The following is a 21061-nucleotide window of genomic DNA, read 5'->3' as shown; positions in this document are numbered from 1 at the left end:
GCAAGCCACGCTCCTTTCTGGTAGTGCAGGAGTCCGCAGGCAGGTCAGCAGTCCCAGCTTAGCCAAGTAAAGGAGTTACCCTACATACAAACAGCTTGTCTTACAGCAACTAACTTAAATCCTGTTTTACTGGGGATTAATTAAGTCATCTTGGGTTTAAGGATGTTACTGGACAGAGTTCACACTGCGCTGATCATGGCGCACGTGTAAATTTTACCCTTGCAGCTCGCAGAACTGACTAGTAAGTTGAAGAGCTGTTTTGTGAGAATGCTGCTGCTGAGCACATCTCGCAGCCTCTCGGCCATGTCTTCTGCTCTCTTACACAATGTATTTCACAGGAACTCAGCTGGATTTGTCTCCATCAGTCAAATGTACAGACCCAGAGCAAACACCAGAGGGGTTGAAACATAAGCTTAAGCGTCGTTAACACAAAGAATGGAGGCATTTTTATAGTGCATGTCTTATTTAGGCGTAATATTTTTACAAAGACCAACACTACTCACTGCAGACTTCTAGTCCAACACGCTCTTGAACAACAACCAAGAGCCTGTGGGAGGTTAAGCCCCCGCAGCTGCCTCCACCCAGCATTACACATGGAACTGCTGCAGTGCTGGGCTGATGGGATCTCACACTGTGACTGGGGAGTCATGGGGAGAGCAGGAAGGGGAGTTGGGCTCAGAACTGGACCCTGACACTGGGGACGGAAGTTTCTACAGCAATCAGATAGGGCCAGTGCTGTAATAATACTCATTATGCTCAAATATGACAGTATTCATAGAGAAACATTTAAGTCAATTTTATTTGAAGCTAAATATACTTAAGGCAACTTACATACCTAGAACATGATCTCAATTTAACTGACACACCCTACTACAATCCTAACGTATCATCTGGTCAATATGCTGTAGTTGACCACAATGCAGCCAACTCTTGAAAAGTGCTATTTTCTTCTCTCTGGCATAAGCTTTCTACAGAAAAAGCATTACAGATTTTCTTGTATTGCCCCCTCAGTGCAAGACACCACTAATGGTCTCCATTGCTGCTCTTCTAATGGCCCCTCAATAGCCCTGAATGTATGCACTTGCATGCCCCAAACTACTAGCACTGTAATAATACTTGGTTCGAGTTCAAAGGTCCTTTTTGAAGACAGTAAAGTGAAGCTACCACTATGCAGCATGTCCACAGTCCAGTAATTTATTTTTAAATTGAGTAATTTCAAATTGCACAAACAAAACTGAACAGCAATATGCTTGAATTCTCTCTTCTGTACACTCAAAACAGTGATCTAAAACACCACAATATCCAACATACACAAACCTCAGGGCAGGGTTAGTAAATACACAGATTGGAATCATGGTGCTCTGTTCCTGAATGGAATGTCCCACAAAAGCACAGGATACAGCACAACGTAAGGTCATCTGTTACATATGGAGTGAGCAAAAAGACACTAGCATTTTCTATATGCATAACTGGAAAAACCTGCATAGGTTAAGGAAAAAACCCAAACTTTTACTCATTTTAAGTCAGGCAAGGTTGTCTGTACGCATTTTAAATTCTTTTAGAGCTATGCAATCCAACCAGGGTAGGATATGCTGATTAGTGTTGTCTCTTGTCAGCAGTCTTGCAAGGTCAAATACAAGTATCTTCACTTTAGCTTTCTCCGAATATACAGTGAGACTTAAATGCATTTAGAATAGACAGTACATACTGTAAGCTGCTCACATACAATGAACTTAAGATTCAATATTAGAGTTTAACACTATAGAGTGCAAATCAGAATCTTCACAATAGACTTAATGGTAATAAGCAGTCCTGCAAAAGCCCACTTGAACAAAGTTGTTTAAACTATTCCCCTTTTAAAGTAAAGTCTAAATGACATGGAATGTGAAAAAGATTTAACATAAGTGATTCAAATAGTTTGCGCTAGAAAAAACAGTCCTTCATGAAATAAAGGTTACAAGAACACGAGGCAGAACTCTTGCTTTTCCCTGTTATGAGTTAAAGCGGGGAGGGACGGTGGAGTTTCAGTAAGAAAATACGCTAGCTCCAAACTGACTTGTGCTGCATCTTACATGCTGTACCCAAAGCCAGGCTGTGGTTGCCCATAGGGAGGTGCGGTGTAGCCATAGCCAAAAGGTGCTTGTGGAGGAACTGCGACACTGGGTCCTGCTGTCAACATTAGCTGGGGCTGACCTGGAAGACAGAACAGTTTCAGCTTTATTCCTCGGTACCAAGAGTTCAGTCAGCAGAATTCCTGCAACTTCCCTCTAGGCATTTGTATGTTTAACAAGGAGTTAACCCATTGCCCTGGGTTAGGGTCCTCAGTGGCCAGAATGGGGATTTCCCCACAAAACCTCGGGATGACGGAGTACCTGGCTAAAAATACTGCACTGGGAAGTATGTGGACACTGACAGATTCTTGAAATCTGGGGCAAGTAATTTAAGTTTGTAGAAATCTGATGAGGAGAGAGAAGGGAACAGCTTCCTATTCCTTCAGCACGGGGCTACCCAGGATCAGTTTGCTTTCTGAATAGCATTTCCTGCTCCAGTTGTGTTGGTAACTCTGCTTCATTTAAGGCCAGAATCCTATGCTACAGTGAGCCTGATGGGAAGGCTTGACCCCTGCAGTCCCAGAGTACAGAAACACCTTCTGAAACATTTTCCTAAGTCACATTCACTGCAACGGAATAGTTTGTTCTGGAGAATTACATCTTTGGTAAGTGTCTGACTTTCAGCTACTTATGATAACAATTTAATAAACCAAATAGTTTGCAGTTATAACAGCGTGTTAGGCCAGGACAGTTTCCAGACTAGTTCAGCCTTATAGCAGCAATTCAAATATATTAGGAATATGAAGTGTGCATAAAGACAACTGCTACAACATTTTTTGCTTTGGAGACTGTAGATTGGGTTACTTGTCACGTGAGTACTCAGAGCTAGATCCTGAAACATCACACCCAGTGGCTGTAGAGCCACAAATATTTCACAATTATTGTACTGCTCCAGGGCATAGTGACTAGAGATGTCAGCTATACACTGGAGGCTCCTTTATCACTGGACAGAATTCAGATTTGTAACTCTTACTAGAATTAGTGGAATAACCCAGATACAAAGGAAATACTCAAGATAACAGTAAAGCGTGTGGAGCAAGATCCAAGTAACGCACTTGCTGGAGGTCTCGAATAGTACAGCTCCTGCACTCCTTTTCTTCAGAAAGTGTCTCCTTAATAAGCTAGGACAATTTTCAATCCTGCAGTCCATATCCAGTCTCAGCAGCAGCAGCATTAGAGTGGTACTTTATTTAGTGTTTTGGAACACATTCCTTTAAGACTTTATCTCACATAAGGAATGTTCCCATTTCCAAGGACTCCCTTGGGAAAAAACATGACTAGTGAAGTGTTGTTTTTAGAAGCAAAATGTGTTACTGACAACACAGGAACTAAAGCCTTACCATAAACAATAGGTTGTGTTTCTGTAGCTTGCTCCTCTTCCTTTCTCAAAGACTCTGATGCATCCAGTTTATCCACCTGGAATTGAGACCAACAATTAAAAAACTCCTCTAAAAGAGGTACTTACTCATGGCAGAGAAGTGGAAAAGCCTTAGTGGTATGTTAACACCCATCAAGAAAAGGAGACCATTTACAAGTTAAGATCAATTCAAGTAGCAATGTTGGTACTGGTGCAGTCAAGATTGATTGTTTCCTGAAAAAAACCCCTAATTGAGGGATTTGCGGAACTTCTTTGAAAGCTCACTCCAGGCTGAAGCTTTGTACGAAAGGTCCCATACTGGACTAGAGCTACTTTGACATCAGTAAGCTCATCAGCATTACTCCAACTACTTCAAACCAACAGCCTTAGGACACAAACTCAGATTTTAGCACAATGTCAGTTGGAGACCTTTGGTGTTGGAACAATTGCTAAGATAATGGCCAGACCTGGAGAAGTTTCCCTGAACAGAACGCTGAGGCACAGGAATCTGAAGTTGGTATTTGCATACAGCAGACTGCAATAGCATCCGACATGTCACTTGAGCCTCAAGATTTCACTTTCCAAACCCATTCACTCATGCAATTTAAGTTCAAATGCAGAGAATGCATGTGTATAAGATTTGCTTTTTTCCACTTTAGATCTGTGTGGCAGTCAGCCTAAACCCACAAATACTCAACTTGTTTGAGCTTAACACACAGTAACAAGGCAAGACTAGCCAGCTTCGCTCTGCTGCACTGCAAGCGCAATTGTGCTGTTAGCCCACCCCTACAGAAAGGCAAGAGAAGAAACTTGTTCTGTAGTGAAATATTGCTTGTTACTAAAATGGATCCAAGGAAACTCAGCATTACTATAGTCTAAGGCAGGCCCTGAAACTCAAACCACAAAAATTAGGTATTGATGTTTTACCTGGGAGATAAGATTTAGGATAAAGTCAGAGACAATCATGCCAATTACTTTTTAAGACAGTAAGACAACTCACAAACCAGATTAGTCTTTCATTTCCTTTGTGTCCTTAATAAAGGAGTTTGAAGACAGGTTTCCTGTACTTCCACAGGGTCAGCATTACTTATTCAGCTACACCAACATCCATGAGTTGAACAGTTTTCAGCTTAACTGTACTACATTATCAAATATTTGCAGGCAGCTCTAACATCTTTCTTCTGTTTAGTTGTGAATTACAACGTGTTCCATAAACCCGCTAATTTGCGACCTCAATTAGAGGCATAAATCCAGGAAGTGGCAGAAGTACTAAGCTTTACAAGTTCATTCATAGACTGGGCTTCCACGGCAAGCCTTTTCATTGCCTCACACCAGTATCTGGCTTGCTGCTGTCAAAGTGCACAGGAGCGTATGCCAATGCTTCAAGACTCATTTCCAGACACCGTGCTGAGAACTGCACTGTTTTTAACTCAAATGGCACCACACTGAACACAGAAGCACAGATTTAGAGATGTAAATCCAAGGAGAATGTGCAGAGTTTGCTGCTAAACAGAAGCATTTGGCTTACGCACACTTGGAAAGCCTCCAGCCCAGGACATTTAATGCATTTTTGACCCAGTTTTGACACCTCCCCTCAGAGCTAAACAAATATTTACAATAACAAACACAAGTTTGAAACCAGCCTGCAGGATGGTTCTTACACCACTTGCTTGAGCATCACCAGGTTCAGTACCCTACACACTTGTAGCAAGATTGTTTTAAAGGCTTTTCCACAGGGACTGCAATAAGCTGCAGAGGAAAAGTAACATGCATTCAATGTTATCGTGTTATGTGTGCATGAAAAAGAGGCAAAAGTACTGAAGCAAGAGTGAGGTCTGAAGATGACTGCCATACAGGCTCCCCCCAAAAAACCACACGCAGCCCACAGCAATGCCTTGTAGCTTAAGGAATAGTGGGATGTAATTGCAATGACTGCTACACATGCGTAGTTTATGCAAACACTGCAGTTCAATTACCTTTTTTCACACACACGCTTTCTTACTGCCTCACTTACTAGCTGCTGAAGGACCTTACACTACGCGTTTTAGTCAGGTTAGCCTTGAGTTCCAGTGGTGTAATTACAGACATCTTGTCACCAAGAAACAGTTTGCATTTAGTCCATCTTCAAGCCATTTGTCAGTTTGTTCGCCCTTTGCTCAATCATGTTAATGGAAAACTCACACTAGGGCTGACCTCTGGTCTAAGGAGAATCAGAGTGGTATTTGTACAGAAGCAGATGGACAAAAACCTTAGAGATTGCCCTTCGGAAGGGCAAAATTGCATAGCAAAAGGCAAGCCTCAGAGTAGCCTCAGAAGAGCATAAGCATTACTTTTTTTTTTTTTTTTAAATGAGGTAGCAAGAGAAGTTTAATAAAGCTGTAGAGCTTGGAAGGCAGTCTTTTTTACACAACTACAAGAAATTTACTACAGGGAAGAGAACCACAGACTTTGTCTAATAGCTGAAGTTTTAAGTTACTATGTGAACTAGAGCACCATGTGGATTAGACTAGCACCATAAGAACTGGACACCTGAATGAGGAAGAGTCTCTTCTTAAGCAGCTAGTATCTACTCTGCCTACTGTCAGCACGCATTAGTAACGGTCAAGAGATCAGAAACTGGATCACAGTCCTTAGACTAGCAAATGCCATATCGATTTATGGTTCGGAGACAATGGTCCAAGACTTAGTTGCTGCTTGTTGTAGGAATTCTTCCAGTCAGATTGGCCATTAAATAGTAGCACTCGTGTATCCTTTCGATACCAGGTTGACTGTGATCCAACTGATCACCTGTATGCCCTTCCTGAGGATCTATTAGCTCATTAGTAGCAAATGAATCTACTTTTGTCCTACAGCACTAGCTACTTGTAGTAAATTGTAAACAATTTGCATATGCTTTAGTGATATTTTGTTTTGGGGAAAAGCAGTAGCAGCAGTGTAGTAAACGTAGGAAAGAAAAAAACTCATGCAGAATCCTTAGACTTAGTCCTCCAGACTTAAAGATGGAAAACAAGAATCAACTTTCACCTTTTCCTTTATTGCATCAACCTGCAAAGGAATTCAGAAGGTGCAGCTTAGAAAAATCAAATTCCATATTTAGCATATAAAAGGTAGAAACAAAAGCGTCAGGGAAGAAATAATTAAGATACAGGCGAGTAAAAACAAAGATACACCAGAAGTATCTGCTTTAGAAAGGCAGCTCTGCTTGTTGCTAGATGTTACTGCATTGATTTCATTAGCTACACTACAGTTATATCCTAATCCTTTAGCAGATTATGAAGTTTTAATTTTTAAGAATCCTGCTCCAAGACTACTACTCTCAAGAGAAGCCTAATATTAGCTGGGTACGTCAGGCATATCTGACAAGCAATGTTATTGCTTAGATAGCTCCCCACCTCCCCCCAAATTACAGCATTTAAGGACAGCAGATTGCTATAGGACCACAGAGTAGTCCTGCCTTCAGCAGTTAACAGCCAGGCAAATCTTCTAGGCAAACAGGCACTCCAGTCCTCATCGACTCAAGCCTGAGTTAAGCTTTTACTCCTCACAGAGTCTTCATCATTAAGGATTTTACGCCATTTCACTGGAAGATACTCTAAAAGCTTCAGCTGGGTAAATCTTGCTAGTGACAGTTGGTATTTAACTCAAATCTGGTTCAAGTCTGTCAGAGCATTACCAAATACTGTCCCCATCCTAAGGCACTTCAAACAAAAGCTGAGTCATAATTAGGGCAATTAAGTATCAGAGCCACATTTTAGAGTTAAACGCACAGCAGAACAAGTTAACTCAAGATCTGGCTATAAAGCTTTTTTTAGTATACAGTCTAGAATTTAGTTAGAACTTGATCTCAGCTGGGATTCCTGACTGACATGGCATATGAAAAGCCTGAATCCTGGATCTATTTTAGGACACTGCCCATGGTCAGGCAAATACTACTGATGTAGGTTCCGTAACAGGCAGATAAGGTGGAGTCTGCAAGTGTTTCAGTCTCTTAGAGGGCGAAGTCTCTCCCCAGATGGACTGAAAAATAAGTGTGGACATGGACAGACAGACATTTGACAAAGCCCACATCAATGTTAGTAGCAAGCAGACAGTCTCAAGGCATACACCACAGTGACTAACAAGCTTGCAGCATTGGAGAAGCTCCTACCTTGGTCAAGTATTCCTTCATGACCTGAATAAAGTATGGCATGGCAAAGTCCATGATGTTGTGCCTCCATGCTGTTTCCAAAACAACATCTGGCCTCAGGAGATCATAGCAGGTGAAGAGACAAGCACCAAAGCATTCTCTCTTGTTCTCCTGCAAGAACCACTGCAACAACTCTTCTGCCAACTCAGTATCTTTGGATTCTGAAGCATACTGCATTGCATCCTACAAGAGAAGAGAGTCTCTTTAGCCTCGGGTGCCATAATACAATCAGTGACATGTATGTGGTATTTAACTAAGCTGCAATCTATTACTGACATTAGCAGAGAGGAAGCACTCTGACTTATTTCCAGGAAATCCGTCCATCTACTGCCACTCTGAAGCAAGACTTGGCAGATTAGCAACAGGCACCACCTAGTGGCACCCAAAAAGATGCACCTTTACTAGAAAGTCACGGCTCTCCAAGCAAGCTAAACCAGACCTGCGTAGTGGTCTTACCTTATACAGTCTGTCTTTCTTACAGAGTTCTACACTCTGTTTCCAGCGGTTGTTTCCTTTGAAGAGATACGCAGCAATTCTTCGGAACTCTATTAGTTCATGTTTCTCCAAACGTTGAGCAAGAGAAATGTTGTCAAAGTTGTCATAAGCATCTATAGAAGTCCTAAGGGCCTGAGTTAAGGAGAAAAAAAGCTATTCACACCTCAGATGTACTAAGTGCATCCACGAAGATGCAAACATTTTCCATATGTCTTAGTTCTGTATTGCTCCTTCTAGGAGGATAAAGTATTCCAGCCAGACTTGCAGAGACAGTTAATTTTTTTTTTTTTTGAGAAGCTAGTGTTTGACACACATGGAGTTAAGGGTATTCCAGTTAATGTTTTTCAGTAGTGATCACTGATGTTAAGAGCCTCTGAATACCAGACAGCTGTTCTCTGAAAACAGCAGAACAGCTAGACATCATAACTGTTTGCCCTTTCTATGAGTTCTTTCCTTAGCACCCACTGTTTGCCTTAAATAAAAGCTGATCCATCACACTCAGAGTAGCCAGCCTATCCCCAAGTAGGAATGACCCAAAAAGCTCTCAGAAAGTCACTAAGAGTTCTCCACTTAATCCTTGGCTAGTCACCACTTGTTCAGTTTGAAGTGACAAACAGCATATGCTTAAGGAATGCAAGTTAACAGCGAACAGGTAAGGTCTACTGAAAATGAGAGAGAAACCTGTGTTTCTAGACATTAAAGGCACAGCCAGAATGTAAGGTTAGTACTGACACAGAAGGCAGCTTGAACAGAACTTTGAAATTCAGGAATAGCTGCTTCTATTATGAAGCATATAGAACATGCAAGTCGATACTCATTGCAGACATTACCATTTCACAAGACGACATACCTGGTAGTCTTCTTCAATAATGAAGAGGTTGTTCAGGGACTCATTCACTGATTTGTTGTTGTGATTTTGAACAGAGCGCAAGTAAGGCTTAACCAGTGGTAGCTGTTTAACCTTCAAGGAATCAGGTAGATAAATTTAAGTCAAGATAACTTTTTGTAGAGGTCTCCTAGCATTCTCCCTGTGAGGCAGTAAAGTAGCTAAGCACTTTAAAATGCTACTACAACTAAATGCTTTTCCAATTGCAACTTGTTCTTTGATCCGGATAGCAGGAAAATTACCTTTGTGAAGAAGGTGACAGCACGAGTGTGGTCAAGCCGAGGGGACAACACCATCAGCAGATCATTCAGCAACAGAGGTTTAAATTCCAAATAGAATTGAACTGCCTTGTAATACAGCTCCACATTGGCCACCTAGAGATGAGTAAGGATGCACATTCAGAGCAGAAGCTTAATTATAGAGGAATACAAATGAAAGACAGACATAACTTTAGATATTCCAGCACAACTGAGCCACCCATCCAAGACTTGTTCTTGTCTTTAGAAATCTCTTTAGTTACTGCAGTTGACGTGCTTTGAAATTATGTGGCAATATCAAGAACTTTGAATTTTAAAAAGGCTACTAGTGAAGAAAAAGCTCTGAAGTACACATAGCAAGAAATTTACCTCCTTTCACTAGGAAAGTAATACCTTAGTGATGATATCTTTGAACTGGCCTTCCTTCCAAGCATCTGTTGGGTGATTCATCATTGTGATTATGGCGTTGTCATATTCTTCATACTTATCATACAAGAACACCAGTTCGGCCCAGAGATGGGCTTGTTCTGCAGCTCTCAGAACCTAAGCAAAAGGCATATTAGAAATTCCAGTTAACATCTATTGCTATCAGCATCCATCGCTATCAGCATCCATCAGTGCTTAGGCTTTAGTTCTATTAATAACCTCAAGAGCTACTATTGCAAAAGCTAGGGTACAGACAATCCTGACAGATGTGTTTTAAGTTAGATGCGAGGCCTCAGACTTTCACCTTGGGGATGTTGACTCTGGACCAGAACAGCTCCAAGTGCTCCCTCATCTTCTGTGGCTTGAACTTGGAGTAGAGAATTGCTAGCTCTGTAAACATTCCCATGTGTGCTCGCTCAAGTCCAAGTGCTGCTTCCAGCATAGTTATCAGCTCTTCAAAGTAGCCACGATCCTAAGATACAGGCAGAAAGGTTACAACATTAGGAACCAACCCAACTCTAAATTTCCAGCTTTGGACAGAGTCACCATTAAAAGAACTTTCACTTCAACTGTAAAACAGGAGTCAGCTTAATTACCTGATAATAGTTGATTAGCTCTTCCAACTCATCTGCATGCACTACAATATGGAGTCCACACATCTGGGCCAGGCGGAACTCTTTTCCGTCAACACAAGCAAAGCAAACCTGGAATTGACAATTGCATTATTGCTTATAACCAAAGCTTCTGAAGACACTACGGCTTTGAAGTCCCTTAACTTATTCAATCAGTAAGTTTACCTCTTTCCATGTGCGAGTACTGTTTGCTTTCCGAGCACCATCCACAGCTGCCTGGTATTCACCTAGGTGAACTAAAGTCGAGGCTAAACGGCCAAAGTTGGACACATTGTTATACAACAGCTTAGCTGCTTCATACATCTTTTCATCATAACAGCGATCACCAACCTACAGGAGAGCATAATCAGGTTATTCTTGTAGCTTTTCAGTCAAGGGCTTACATAAAGCGTGTAGCGTTCAAGCCATTATCAAAATGGAAATGCCTTTAAAGTGCAAGATCTATCTGCACGTCCAAAGAGATCGAAGTCCCAAAACCCCTCTGGTTAGCCAGGAGCCTGCTGCTGTGATTCAGCAAAACCGAAACTCAGTCTCACTCACTTGCTGGATATGTGCATTGTTGGGTCCATTGATAAACTCCTCTAGCTCTGCTAGACGGTTTGTTTTAGCAAGAGCAAAGATTAATTCCGTTTCCACATATGACTCCCGGGCCTTCTTGCGTGCCATCTGGAGATACTTCACCAGTTCTTCCCAGTTTCCTATGAAACAGAGTTCAGAATGCTTACTTCCCGCTGTTGAGGACACTTGTCCTTAACTATACCACCAGCTCACCCTAGTTTGACATAAGTATTTCTACAGCTATTGCCCAAAAAGACTAGCCTTCATGCTGCACATGCTACACTAGATTAATAAGGTCACCTTATGATGGGCCTAACTAAATAATTCCTGGTATTTAACTTCATGCAGAGACCTCCTTAGTTAGCAACTGCTCTGACAGAAGTCTCCAGCTAGCTAAAGAAGGTAGTTACAAGACCACTAATTATCTGCAAATAGAATACACTGTCTTTTCCCCTTCTCATTTAGGGCAGTCTTTGAAGGACCAGATTCCTCTTTTGCATCAAGACACAGGTTTGGCAGAACTGCAGTTTGAGCAACAAACCACGCAAACAAACTGAGCAGCATCAACAGCAAAGACTTAAAAACAATCGTACCACTGGCGTTGGCAGCTTGAACGACTTCCATGTACGAGGAAGGATCATCTGCTTTAATATATGAGTCAATTGCTTCCTTTACCATCCCTTTCTGAAGCTGTGCTTTAGCCAGCTGACTCCACACAGCAGGCTCATTGCAACGTTCAGCAAATTCATACGCACGATCCAGGTTTCCGATGTGCTCTATTAATACCTAAAGAAAGGGTTATCGTGATCAGCCACTATCCATAAAGGTCAGTTTTACAAGACACTGTGTTTTACGTCAGTTCAACAGATCCACAGTTGCTTTTAAAATAGAGAGTACTCTATACAACCCACACCACATGAGTGATTTTATGCTTACAAAGTTTCACTTTACTAGAGGGTTCAATACACAATGTTTGTTCTACTTCATAAGACACTGAGCAGTTTTGGGTCACTTTGCTACATGGTGTTTAGTACTGAAGTCACAAGTTAACAGCAAAGTCCTTGTGCGAGGATGCACATGTCACAAGGAGTTATTATAGACTGAGATTTTAAAAGATACCTGTACAGCTGATGTGTTGACATCAAACTTCCTGAAGATAGCAAATGCCTCCTCGAAAAGCTCATTGCTGATAGCTATATTGGCTATATCTGGAGCATCATAGTTATCCAGGCGATTGATGTATTCCATGACACGGGTGCGATCAGCCTTAATAGCTGTAAGAATGAGAAGATTCTGCAGATTCCTAAATAGAGAAAGAAAATATTAGTGCATATCAAGTAATTCACCCTCCCTGTCTGCAGTAAGTATTAGTTATTTGCTGTTGCACATTACAGCAATTTAACACCTGCACCAGGTATAATTTCAAGGTCCCCGTGACTTAGTTTTGACTTTACGCACCTGTGCTCACTGAACACAGAGTTATCAAGAACTATTTTCTCCAGTAGTTCAATGAGCTCATTAGGAAGATCGGCAGTCATGAAGGCCTTCACAGTAACAGAGACCTCCTCAGGGTCCTGTGTCTCCGACAATGCAGTCTGTACAACCTGCGGGCAGAGTCAAGCCATTGACAAATCAGTTAAGTCAGGTACTCGCAAGTCAGGTTAGGACAGTAAAGGCTTTTAACATTTTGTCAGTTATACCTGGTCAATGAGCGGTCTTCTGTAAGGGTTGCTTTCCAGTAGTACGCTGGCCCACAGTTCGGGGTCTTTACGGCGAACTAAGTAGCGGGAAAGGCTTTTGAAGAGGGAGTTCTCATTGCACACCTAGTGGAAGGCAAGGTTTATTCAGAGTGAAGTCACAGCTATTGAGCCTACAGTGGCTGAACTAGTTGTATTGCAACATCAAATAAGCCCACCAGAGATGCAGACTAGAAATCTCAGGCTTTGATATTTCCATTAGCTTCCCATTCTAGGATGTCCAGGGGAGTCTCGCACTTCTCATTAAGTTGCGGAGAGAGATTAAATAGCTACCTATTCTATTAGAAGTGAGCAGTTCCTAGCTTAATACTTTTTAGGAAATAAATGCTTCTGTCAGTCATGAACCTGAATATCTATCCCATGATACTCAGGTTAGAACTTAACCCATGTGTCAGTTGCTTTGGCATACATACATTAATAAGTTCCAAATCGCACTGTCCACGCTCATAAGCCACACAGGCCAGGTGAGGGTCCCTCTTCTCACAGTACTTGCCAACAACGCGACTATCATAATAAGGATTCTCACGCAGGAATCGTTCTGGGTTGTTGTTGCTATCAATGTATATTTTGGCCAGTGCATTGTGAGTTGCAGGCTCCTCACAACCCTCGTGAATTCTTGCTTCCAGCCAGGGCAGAAGCAGTTTCAGCCTAGAAGGAAGTGGTTTTCACATTAGAGAGGTTCAGTGAATAAGAAGTACCCACTTGCACAGTTTCTTCACTAACTAAACTCAAGTTATATTACTCCATTTTGACCTGCGTTCTGGTTCTTTATTGTAACGATATAACTTTCTGACGCTATGAAGAACATCACATGCCAAAGACTCATTATCTGGAGGCTGCTTACAGGAGGTCCCCACATCAGCCAAGTAAAGCAGATTTTGGCTGCTTGCTCAACCAGTGGCAGCTTCTTGTTATGTCAGTACCAGCTTTAGCTGTGTAATGAGAACACATGTTGATGGACAAGCAGTGTAACCATTACCAGTCTGGCAGCGTTAAGGGACTTGCACAAGTTTAATACCTGTTTCTTTTCTCAACCTCTGCAACAAGCTCATCAGTTGAAAATTGACCTCTCACTACAAGGATAAGGTTCTTTATCACATCTTCAGAGCAATCCACATCAAGCAGTCCCCCAATAACAACAGGCAGACGGCTTGGATTCACCTAAACGGGATCATTTAAAGAAGTCAGTGTGTTACCATGCAATATAGGCAGTAAATACTTATCCCTAGAAGTATATGTGAAGGCTTCTTGTTAAAATTGACCTCATCATCCTGCTTTTACTCCCAGCTTCCTGAGGTTCTGGACAAGCTTGAAAGTCAATTCTTCAGTCAATAGAAGTTCACATCACAGTTCAGTGGCTCACTAATGCTCAGTCTCCATAGGAGGAGCTCCTGAGCAAGCCAATTTGTCCCTGCAGGAAGTATAAAGGAGAACTTTTTCTCCCTAAAATGCTGGAAGTTATGATTACCCTAAGAACACCAAAGTTATTCTACCAAGTCTTCCTCCTTCACAAAGCACATTAGTGGGGGTTACTGCTCAGCTTGAGCAAAGAATAAATAAAAGATCTGAATCACATAAGGGCTAACTTCCCAAGGGCGCTAATAAGTGTCAGTCTCAAGCATGAGGCTCTTTGCAGAATACTTGCAAACACAGTGCCTACAGTTATACATAATACTAGAAAGATTGAGCAGTTTGACTCATTAAAGCCAAGTGACAGATTGTAACTTACCTTCTGTACATAAATCTCAATATATTTTTGGAGATTATTTCTATACAAATACAGCACCAAGTCGTGGACAAAGTCAAAGCGATCACATACAATGATGAGTGGTAACTGGTCAGTGAGTTTAGCTTCCTACAAAGAGAAGAGCTTCAGTAATTTGGTTTTGTTCTCAGGCTTAAGCAGACAAATACCATCACTTAAACTGTTAAAGCAGCTGAATTTGGAAAGCCAAAATTCAACAGTCAACCAAATAATGACAGCTTATTGATCAACTAATTGTTTGCAAAATGTAGCAAGTAGGAGTACTCACACTTCAGGGCTACAGCAAGAAGCTTTCTGAAGTTTAACCCTGCTCCTTTGCATGGCAGATTCTACAAAGTTTTACAACACAGTAAAACTATTACAAGCCTAAGCTATAAACAACATTTTTAGTTGCCAATGGTGTTTGGTGTGCAGGATTAGCACTCTGGGATTTCAAAAGAAATTTAACCAAGACTAGACAAGTTGTGGATCATAATGTAAAACTTTATATATAGATAGATTCGATTTCAAGTGCCATGTCTCTTGCAATATCTTCTAACTATGGATTTAGAAAACAGTAAGACTCAAGCTAGTAGCAGTACTACTTAAATTGCTAATCAGATTAGTTATCTAAAAGCATTCCAACTTTCAGCATAAGATTACAATGGTTACAGTACAAAAGCTTAGTCTAGGTGGCAGACAGTATTCCAGATGCATATTTCAGATCACTTATTTTCCACATGCACATCCCAGAATATAATCCTACATATAAATTACACTTAAAAACTTTACACAGGGAGGCCTGTACTGGGAGATTTACCTGGTACATGTCCTGCACATTCCAGACATGGAACAGCACAAAAAACAATAGCTTTCATCAGGAATTTGACAGTTTGGTAACTTATCTTAGGTGGCTGATCAATTTACATACCTTACACCTCTGTGACACCAGGTTATTTTTATAGAATTGTCATTTGAAGAGTTTTGCCATCTTCAGATATGATTGCAAAAACTAAGACTACGCTATGTAACCGACAAACATGAAGGCAGGAAATGTTCCCAGATAAAGTTTTCCCCTCCCACGCTGTTTCTCTCATATTTCTAGCAGTGCTACGTTTGTCAATAAGCTCAGCACTACTAACAGGCTACAGAATCTGAACTCTGAGCACACCTCAGAAGGGTTTCAGCAATGCTCTGAATCCTACCTGTGGCAGTCAGCATGTATTTACACTGACTGGCACATCCCAGCAGAACTAAACTGCAGTTCACCTAACTGAAGTTTCAGTAAGCATATACAAATAAGACGAGTGGGATAGATCAACCTCCAACTCTGAAAGCATTTATGGAATTAATTGATACTATTCCTTGGTTGCTTCTGTAGTCACGCAGTTGAAGCTGATTACACTGTAAACAAGCATTAAGTTACAAACTCATTTGGCACTGTGGTGGTTCTCAACCTTCAAGTTACCCATTTCCTACTTTATAGCACACATCTGTAATGAGTTCTAGATGAGCTGGTGCTATTATTACAGTTTAAGAGTTCAAGCCAGGTTAACCTTACTAAGAGCAGCAAGGAACTGATCTGATTCTCCATTTTTTAGATACTGTTCCAGGCAAAGCCTCTTTCAGGAGGTACTGCCAAGATGCTAGATACTTCTGGTTTAAAAGGACGGGTGGATCCTTAAGTGCAAAGGTTAAGAATCATTCATATTTCACAGAGCTGCCTCATTTCACCAGTGACACCCACCGTGTTTTATCAGAACCCCAAACAGGCCAAGACAGTCCAGTGCTACCCAAACATTACCTTGAGGAAGTTTTTAACACGTTCTGGATCATAGCAGTTACTTTCCCTGCAGATTCTTTCCACTTCTTTAATTTGTCCTGTCTTGCATGCAGCTTGAATATACTTGAAGTGCACATCTGGATCCTGGCTGAAGTTTACGATAGAGCCCAGGAAATAAAACAAACCTAGAGGGAAACAGTCAACATGTTACTCTGCTAAAGCACTTGAGTTGGATCAATATTAGCTTTTAAGCAAGCTTTCCAAGTTACAGTTACATGAAAATTTGAATCTGACTACTACAGAAGTTTACAAAGAACTGAAAAAAAAAAAAAAACCAAAAACATTCAAGCATTGTAATTGTTTTACAGAGACCAGATTGTCCTAGCTGAGTTGAGCCTGGTTTTGTTCCCCATGTATTACACAAACTGGTGTGTTATATACAACTTCGATAAACGTATCATCATCAATAGTTTTGTTTAAATATTCAGCACATGCCTTCCATACACCCCCTAGACAGCAGCAAGGAACAGCTTAGAAAACCAAAACTAGTTGTACCCAAAAGCTACTATCACACCTTTCACCAAAACAAGCACACAGCACAAGAGCTGCCTGCACGACCCACAGCTAAAGATCACTTAAAGCTGATGCCCTTACAACACCGGACTACTTTAGACAAGTCACTGCCAAGTCACTTAGTCAAGATTCAAGTGGGTTTTGGAAAAACACACATAGGCTGCCCTATGCAAGAAACCTGTCTACAATAGAGAATGGTTAGCAGAATAAGATGCTAAGTTCCAAGAGTCCAAGATTATGTTGTGTTCTCAGTCTTTAAGGAAGTTTTCTTTAAAAGCTTAGCAAGACATGTTCAGCCACATGTCTGAGAGATTTGACCACTGACATACTGCCATGCTGACTAGACTATACACAGCTAGTCTTGTTGAGAAGTACAAAAGACCAAAACCAAAACGTTACACAAATCAAGATGAGCATTTTGGACAAAGGAAAAAGGCCAGCAGCTTCAGTTAAATTTTTAGGCTGGCTACAGCTCCAAGCTTTTTGGTAGCATTTCAGAAAACCAAAATATGCAACACTGTTGGTGCCCCCCCTTAACGGGGTAACTTTAAGGTTTAGGTCAGGTTTCAAGACAGCTCTGAGGCCTAAGTACTGAAGCTCAATATCACACTCTAGATTTCAGCAGACGGACAGTCCTTCATATACAATGTATGAGGTGGCGAGCACTAGCTCCTTTTGCTAGAGGCAATAGCATGAACTTACCTTCGAAGCTCTTGAAGGATTCAAACAGCTCAATAAGTGACTGTGTTGACAGTTGTTCATGGTATTTTGAAGCTACCTGGACACAAATCTGCAGGTTCTGGCGAATGTTAGCAGACAACATAGCACGCAGACATTCCAGAGAGTCTTCTACCGATAAGGAACCAAAATAATTCACTAGCCACTGCAAAAAACCACAGAAGCCATTTTAGATCCAAGTAGAACACTCTATGCTCTGAAGTCAAACTTTAAAGCTATTATTAATGGCCTGGCTTTTGCTAGATTTAGGATATTTCATCTCATACCTCAGGATTGAGAAGATGAGTGTGAACTACTGCACGCTTGATGTCATACAAGTCTGTGAAGTGTTCAAGTGCTCTCTGCAGCAAGCCAGCTTTCTCACACAGCTGAGCTATGTGAGCCCGGTCATAATGAGTAAACATTTGGTTTCCCAGGATAGCATCTGCAACCTAGAAGGAATATTGAAAAGTTTCATTTAGTTTGTAAACACTATCATTAGCATTTGATATGAACCACTATGTGGTGGCTGGTCTAGCTACAGACAAGTCTGATCCAACATAACTCTGAAAGCATACCTGAGGTGCATGCATGAGGTTCATCTCAAGTAAACGTGTTTGCAGGGGACCTTCAGAGGGACGATTATTCTTCAGTGCATCCAGCAAGAAGGCTGTACATTGCTGTATTAAATTATATTCCATAAAGACATCCACAATCTGCAAAAAGAGAATTAGGCTTTTGATTAGAAATTGGAAGCACATTTAAACAAAGTAACATCGAATACAGCTTCCAAAACCAAACTGTTTATCCTGGCACTGCACTAAGCCATCCTTTAGTGTTCTTAAAACTAGGCAAGGAAGAACATTGTCCCGATAAAGTAAATCCAAAAACTCCTAGTTCAAAAATCTTTCTCTGATGGTAAGAGTATGGCTCCTCTTATCAATTTAAGGCCTTGAAGTTAATATTTCATAGCAATAAAATTATTTACTTGTGTTATGTCTGCAAGAGGCTCTTCATCTTGAACAAGCATTTGTGCGAACTGCTGTCCTTGATCAGGGCTGATCCTCATTACATTCCTCAGCAAAAAAATCCAGTCTGGAGTATACCCAACCTGAAGAGAGAAAGAAAAGTAATAACTCGGCAAGAGCATATCCCTTGTTATATACAGAGCTCAGTAAAAGCTCCTGTCAGTAGCTTACACTGCCCTGTCAGGATTTCCTCATTTGGAAAAGACTACATAGGGAAGTATGAAAGGACACACGTATGAAGTCTAGCAGTAATTATTCACACAAAACCTTAGGCCAAAGTAAGTACTACACAGGCTCTCAGATTCCCCCACAATTACTTATAGGTACTTTGGAACATACAGGAAAGATATGGCAATTCAATTTCCTCTCACCTTCTTAGCATACAAAACAATTTTCTGGACTTGTCCCGTTTCAGCAAAACACTGGATGACTTTGTTGGGAACATTGGCTCTCAGATAGACACTAAGTGCTAGCGTAGGATCTACAGACTTCACAAGGTCTCCCAGCTCCTCCGAGCACTCCAGCTGTTTAAAGATATAAATACAGTCAGTCCACCCTGACAGTGCCATGCTGAAATGGATTACTACTTTCTTCCTCATTTGTCTTCCTTTTGGACTTCTCAAAAAAAAAAATTAAGGCCCAGCCTGATAGCACTATCTGACTCTCTCAGCATTGATCTAGTGGGCTCTGTTCGTTATGCTGTCCTGTAAGAGTCAGAAATGCATTTGTAGAGCTAAAAAGAATTAGGTGATGTATTGTATCAGCACGTTTCTTCACCTAATTACAGAAATGTAACCACAGCTCAAAGTATATGCAAGTCAGTATCCAAAAAAGCCTGAAGTGGTTTGGGAAAGAACAGCCACAGCTCAGAAGCTTTCCATACTAAGTTCACCCTGCTGTAATTTTAAGTAGAACGAGTGAAGCTCTTCAAGTTTTTGATCAATTCTCTTGTAGTACTATGGGTCATAGTTACAGGTAGAGTGAACACCTATTGCTCAACTGTTTGATCACACTAGGGCATTGATTGCCCAGTTGAGTTTTCCTGGGGGCAGGGAGGAGGCTGTCAAGCAGTTACATCCCTCTCCCTCTAAAGATAGCTAAAGACATCTACCCCAAGTTTACCTTATCTTCTTTTAACCATTTTTCCAAGAGCTGTTTGCGTCCCTGCTGAAGCACTGGTCGGCAGAGTTCCAGCGACTCGTACTTATTCAGCTGCCCTTGATCAAGCAGAATGCCAAAGTATTGGAGTAAAGGGGAAGTCTGTCCCGGCTGAGCTGGAACACTCTGGAACCGGCGTATGGTGTCTGGAGTACGCAGGATTCCCTGCCAGAAATAGAGAGATGCATTTTAGTTTTCTGTTCTGCTATCGTGGCTTGGCAAGAGTTTCTCCAGAAAGCTGAAGTTAGAAATGCTTGCTACAGCAACATTATGTTTTGCCAGCCCAGAATAAAACAGAAGCAGTACAGCTGAACATCAGCTCAGACACGTGCAGCCTCAGCTGGAGGCTGTCTTTTCATGGAGACTTTTTTAATCATTGGAGCAATACAGATAAGTACCAGAAACATCAAGCCTCGTCACTATCGTTTATTTGTCTCCCTCTCTATAGGCTTCATCCAAGCATTAAAATCTCCCAGCATACAATCAGTACTCCCAGCACATAGCAAACAGGTTCTTCACAGGTATGTTCAGAGTACTACATTAGGACAGGAGCAGTAAAAAGATTCTTGTCATGCCACTATGAAATTCAGTGAGATTTCCTGAAGCAAGAAGCTCAAGCCAGTAGAGTGCAGTACTGTTCTGAATATTGGTCCATTACCTTTGGGGCATTAGCCGCCACTTTTGCTGCCTCTGAATAGTTCCCTTGTGCAAACAGTGCATTGAATTTTCTGGCAAAGAGTTCCTCAGCACCTGCCAGGTTGTTGCGGACAGCCATTCGTAAAGCTAGGTCAGGATTCTGCAGCACATTTGTGATATAGGGAATAATATTCTCTTCTTCCACACACACTGACAGCACCTGAGTAAATTATGAAGGAAAACTTCCAGTTAGTTCAAACATAAGAAGTGAGCCAAGGGCTAAGCTAACCTCTAAAAGGAAAGCTATGGCATACATGGAAAGCTTTTTCATCCTGATAATTGCAGAGTCTCATCATTTTATTTCAGAAACAAATCTGTTAGAAAGAACCTCTACCACCAAATTACTGCATCAAGGCAGATGATTAACAGTCAGTTTAAACTAAAGCATTAAGACAGTGTTATGAACACTACAGTGTATCATTAAGGGCCAATGGGATTAGGTAAACCAGTGGTTTCCAGACCAAACTTCCTTACTTGTCCCTTTCTGTTTACTCCAATAATTCCAGCTGTTGCTTCGTGCTGTGCAGTAACAAATATGGTCTCTCCACTGATTCTGTTCATATAGATACAGGTGCCAGTTTCCAGGTCATACAAGTGGATATAGCCATATTTTGTTATGAGAAACACCACATCATGCTTGTCACTGATCTGCAAAACAGGAATAGATTAATCAAATTTGGTATTGGATAAAATGAGT

General features: G+C 41.2%; 1 protein-coding gene across 2 annotated transcripts in view; it reads right to left on the bottom strand.

Moving 5' to 3' along the window:
* Positions 1–781: 781 nt before the first annotated feature.
* CLTC (clathrin heavy chain) overlaps positions 782–21061 on the bottom strand; it is a 33697-nt gene continuing 13417 nt past the window's right edge. The window contains exons 6-33 of one of the 2 annotated variants that reach the window (XM_054847995.1): positions 20839–21012; positions 20327–20524; positions 19633–19833; positions 18882–19034; positions 18471–18593; positions 18061–18198; positions 17770–17934; positions 17468–17648; positions 16214–16377; positions 14395–14520; positions 13684–13826; positions 13079–13313; positions 12609–12731; positions 12367–12512; positions 12028–12211; positions 11502–11694; positions 10891–11048; positions 10516–10680; positions 10315–10422; positions 10023–10190; positions 9686–9835; positions 9278–9409; positions 9000–9110; positions 8111–8281; positions 7616–7837; positions 6493–6513; positions 3452–3527; positions 782–2193 (exon numbers count right to left, since the gene is read on the bottom strand). In XM_054847995.1, coding sequence (XP_054703970.1) covers positions 2069–2193; positions 3452–3527; positions 6493–6513; positions 7616–7837; positions 8111–8281; positions 9000–9110; positions 9278–9409; positions 9686–9835; positions 10023–10190; positions 10315–10422; positions 10516–10680; positions 10891–11048; positions 11502–11694; positions 12028–12211; positions 12367–12512; positions 12609–12731; positions 13079–13313; positions 13684–13826; positions 14395–14520; positions 16214–16377; positions 17468–17648; positions 17770–17934; positions 18061–18198; positions 18471–18593; positions 18882–19034; positions 19633–19833; positions 20327–20524; positions 20839–21012 — 4254 coding nt within the window. In that variant the 3' untranslated portion in view covers positions 782–2068. The remainder of the gene's footprint in view (positions 2194–3451; positions 3528–6492; positions 6514–7615; positions 7838–8110; positions 8282–8999; positions 9111–9277; positions 9410–9685; positions 9836–10022; positions 10191–10314; positions 10423–10515; positions 10681–10890; positions 11049–11501; positions 11695–12027; positions 12212–12366; positions 12513–12608; positions 12732–13078; positions 13314–13683; positions 13827–14394; positions 14521–16213; positions 16378–17467; positions 17649–17769; positions 17935–18060; positions 18199–18470; positions 18594–18881; positions 19035–19632; positions 19834–20326; positions 20525–20838; positions 21013–21061) is intronic. The other variant, XM_054847996.1, reaches the window with a different exon arrangement.

This window comes from Grus americana, chromosome 19, assembly GCF_028858705.1.
Source record: "Grus americana isolate bGruAme1 chromosome 19, bGruAme1.mat, whole genome shotgun sequence".
NCBI classification, from domain to species: domain Eukaryota; kingdom Metazoa; phylum Chordata; class Aves; order Gruiformes; family Gruidae; genus Grus; species Grus americana.
The sequence above is the reverse complement of the archived record's forward strand: the minus strand, read 5'-3'. Positions and strand labels throughout refer to the sequence as shown.